Source organism: Cynara cardunculus, assembly GCF_001531365.2.
Source record: "Cynara cardunculus var. scolymus isolate 2C chromosome LG 13, CcrdV1, whole genome shotgun sequence".
NCBI classification, from domain to species: Eukaryota; Viridiplantae; Streptophyta; class Magnoliopsida; order Asterales; family Asteraceae; genus Cynara; species Cynara cardunculus.
The window spans coordinates 8,057,746-8,061,397 of NC_037540.1; the positions used below are offsets into that span (position 1 = coordinate 8,057,746).

The 3,652-nt window shown below is 32.5% G+C and overlaps 1 protein-coding gene and 1 non-coding gene across 3 annotated transcripts; one reads left to right on the forward strand and one right to left on the reverse strand.

The window, feature by feature from the left end:
* Positions 1-463: 463 nt before the first annotated feature.
* TRNAA-AGC lies at positions 464-536 on the forward strand. The gene has a single exon. It is a non-coding gene; the product is annotated as a tRNA-Ala (tRNA).
* Positions 537-1,586: 1,050 nt separating this feature from the next.
* On the reverse strand, positions 1,587-3,265 carry LOC112525786 (cinnamoyl-CoA reductase 2-like). 2 transcript variants are annotated; one of them, XR_003070445.1, is made up of 5 exons: positions 3,109-3,218; positions 2,680-2,852; positions 2,235-2,492; positions 1,933-2,143; positions 1,772-1,845 (listed from the first exon to the last, which is right to left on the reverse strand). XR_003070445.1 is itself a non-coding variant. In XM_025136053.1 (4 exons), the coding sequence occupies exons 1-4, from the start codon at positions 3,212-3,214 to the stop codon at positions 1,710-1,712; spliced, it is 975 nt and encodes a 324-aa protein (XP_024991821.1). In that variant the 5' UTR covers positions 3,215-3,265; the 3' UTR covers positions 1,587-1,709. The 2 variants fall into 2 exon arrangements, 1 of the variants encoding a protein (XP_024991821.1); XM_025136053.1 differs by having other exon boundaries at positions 1,587-1,845; positions 1,933-2,492; positions 3,109-3,265.
* Between the last annotated feature and the right edge of the window lie 387 nt (positions 3,266-3,652).

Consider the following 3,652-nt stretch of genomic DNA (forward strand, 5'->3'; position numbering starts at 1 on the left):
ATATATATATATATATATATATATATATATATATATATATATCAAATGGTTCAAGCGAAACAACAATTAATTCACGAAAACTAGATAACAACGTTTTATTATAGTCAATCACATGTGATACTAAATCAGAGATATGAACGACCTTTGACGCAACTTAGGGCCAAGTCTCCCATACACCCCAAGGTCCCCTCATGTTTTATCACATGTGATAAGAACGTTATCACATTTTCATAGAAAATAGTATTAAATTTATAAATCAAACAAATCATAAAACATAATGAAAATATATACAATGAGTTTTACAGAATAACCTTAATCCTTTCTTCGACTTGATCATTTTCATCAGGGTGAAACCTGATTCCAAGATATCTAAAAAACGTTGACAAATGAGGTTCATATCGATGTATAATGTATTTATATCGTAAAATCTATAAATAATTTCAAGATTAGATTGTAATCAAAAGGGGATGTAGCTCAGATGGTAGAGCGCTCGCTTAGCATGCGAGAGGTACGGGGATCGATACCCCGCATCTCCATTTCCTTTTATTGTTTTATATCGAATCCTAAACTTTGGGATAATTACATTTTTAGTCCTTGAACATTCCAATAGTCTTTGTTTTGTTTTATTTCCAACCCTGAACTTTGGCAAAAGTTACTTATCGAGTCTTTGAACATTCTAATAGTCTTTGTTTGACCTACTCAAGTACATATACGCATGACGGACCCATATTTTTTTTTTCAAATAGTGACACCGTTTAACTATAAGAAAAAACTATACGGAAAATTTTTCAAACGGTGACACCGTTTAACTATAAGAAAACAAATATACATATTTTTTTTTTTTCAAACGAGGACACCAGCATGAGCTTTTGATTATAAGAGATGGTTTCAAAAAATTTGTTTTAACACTAATAGTTTAAAACGACAATGAAAAACATTTTTTTATTAATCTGGATATCCAACCCGTTATGCGAGCTGACTAATTCCAGGGCAACCACCTGCTTTGCAAATAGCTTGAAGTCACCGCATTTGAACCTTCGTGGCCATAAGAGAATATTTATTCCTCCTTGAACAATGAAAAGCATTAACATGGGGTGAGATGAAAACTCAAGTGATTCATATGATTGTCATAAAATGTTACTCCAAGTAGTCAATATTGTGATGTCAATACACACACACATTAAAGTACATCACAGATTGATGATGCTATATGAAAAATGATATGACAGATAATATTAATTTGGAAATAATTATTGATTGATTTTACGTCTATGAATACACCAAAAAATGGTTTTATATGATTTATTATATTTCTTGAATTAATTATTGTTTCTAATAATAAAAACTAATACATTGAAGATTTTTTTCGTTCACATCTTGGCCGTTTTTTACATCTCGCTTAGGTCTATAAGATATCGGGAACTGCTTCTAATGTGTATATATATATATATATATATATATATATATATACACACACACACACACGTGAATGTTTAGCCTTTTATAATGATGGATGAATTTTAAAATAAAGACTTTAATGCGATATGACATATAAATAAATGGACGTATTTATTTTAGATATCGGTCCAATCTAGGATTTGGTCTACACGTAAGTCCACATCATAAAACACAATCAAGATCATGTGTTTGCAAATTGAATTTAACATGCTTCAAGCTTTTGCATTTATTTTAACGAAAAAGAACTAGAATTAGCTTAATAAACCAGCTTTTTGGAAAGTTCTAACAGAATCAACCAAAGTCTTCTCCAACGACATATGGTTCCATCCAAGGTTCACCAGCTTTTCACATGTGTAATTCAACTTTTCATCTGAAGCTCGATAACAACTGTCATAAAGATCAAACAAGACTCGCATGATTAATCAGTTTGGTAGCAAAGGTTTTTATCGGGTTTAGGTAAATAGAAAAACCTACTTAGTGGGATAGATGTAATGAGGGAACAAGCTATTCAAAAGTTCTGTCAACGCCTTCTTCTTCAACGTATGTGAAGAGCATAGATATCTTCCATCTGCTTCAGCCTTCTCGTAGGCAAGGAGTAATGCATTGGCACAATCACGAACGTCCACAATAGGAATATCAATATCATCTTGAGCATTAAGCTCAAGGAGATTGAAAGAGTTCTCACCTTTGAAGAGGTTTAGAAGAACAAGATTAGTGGTACATATTGTCGATTGAAGCATTGGCCCAAACACTAGTGATGGACAAACGGTCACAACCTTGATGTTGTTCTTCTTTCCGAATTCTAGAGCTTCACGTTCTGATATAGTTTTGGCAGCACAATACCACTTCTCATTCTTCATGCAAAATTCAACATCAGTCCAACAATTTTCATCCATTACTTGATTCTTAGGCCAACTCGGGTTTGCTACAATAGCAAGTAGAGATGAAACAATCACCACCTTATTCACTTTCGTGTTCAAACATGCATTCATTACATTTCGTGTTCCTGTTATGACAGGTTCAAACATCTCTGCCTGTTTAGACACATCATGTGTCGAGCAAAATTAGCCTAGTATTTATCCGCGAAAACTGGCAAATATGAAAAATGTAATGATGGATTTTTAAGTTTGATTAATTAGATACGACTCTTAATAACGCAATATATTCATTATAAATTTATAATCATGTCTATAGTGGGAGAAGTAAAATAGAAAACTTTGCCTGAGGATCGGCAACTTTGCCGGCAGGAACAGGTGAGGCAACATGCACAACCCCTGTGCATCTATCCATGGCGGTGCAAAGACTCGCATAGTCTAGCATGTCTGCCTTAAAGAGATGCAGTTTCTCCTCTGCATGCTTCAGTTTTTTCAAATGACCATTCTTCTTCTCATCATCTAGTCACACCCAAGATATATGGTTATATATTAGTCATTATGATCAATTATTTGAATAATGTTGCTCATCGGAAACAAATAGTACCTTGAATGAGTCGAGAGTTGACTCATCAACGTGTATTTTATCCTATCTATTTTGTTCTATACATCTATTTCCTCTTTGCCAACCAAAACCATCCCTTAGAATCTAGCCGATATTCGAGCAAATGAATCGAATGATTGTAAAAAAATGGTGATTAACAAATGAAACACGTACCGAGATCTCTTACAGTTCCATGAACAAAGTAACCTTTAGCCAACACTTCCTTCACTACCCATGAAGCAACATAACCTCCTGCACCCGTTACACATACGATCTCCATCTACCTCTGCCTTTCTCTTACACAAACAACAATATTATTGAAGATTGGAATTATTAATTTGGAAAAAACTCGTGTGTTTATATATATATATATATATATATGTGTGTGTGTGTGTGTGTGTATGTGGAGGAGCGATCAAATGAAAACCACCATCATTTGTACAAACCGTACAAAACACCTTCATACGTCGATTTCATTGTTTAATCTTATGAATTTTTTTCATAAAATTGTTTAATCTTGTGAAATTGTTTCATATAATACTTTTTTTGATGAATTTGTTTCATATATGGTTATGAAATTGTTTCATATAATACTTTTTTTGATGAATTTGTTTCATATATGGTTATGAAATTGTTTCATATAATATTTAATGAAATTTTAATAAAACTGTTTCATGTATTTCTCTAAAATTAAAATAATGAAGATGATAATATTCAT

Excerpts from the sequence above, each read along its gene's own strand:
- LOC112525786 (XM_025136053.1), bottom strand. The coding sequence starts at position 3,214 with ATGGAGATCGTATGTGTAACGGGTGCAGGAGGTTATGTTGCTTCATGG. Across the intron at positions 2,853-3,108 it reads TGGAACTGTAAGAGATCTCG|ATGATGAGAAGAAGAATGGT; the intron begins GTACGTGTTTCA and ends GGGTGTGACTAG. Across the intron at positions 1,846-1,932 it reads CATTACATCTATCCCACTAA|TTGTTATCGAGCTTCAGATG; the intron begins GTAGGTTTTTCT and ends TCTTTATGACAG.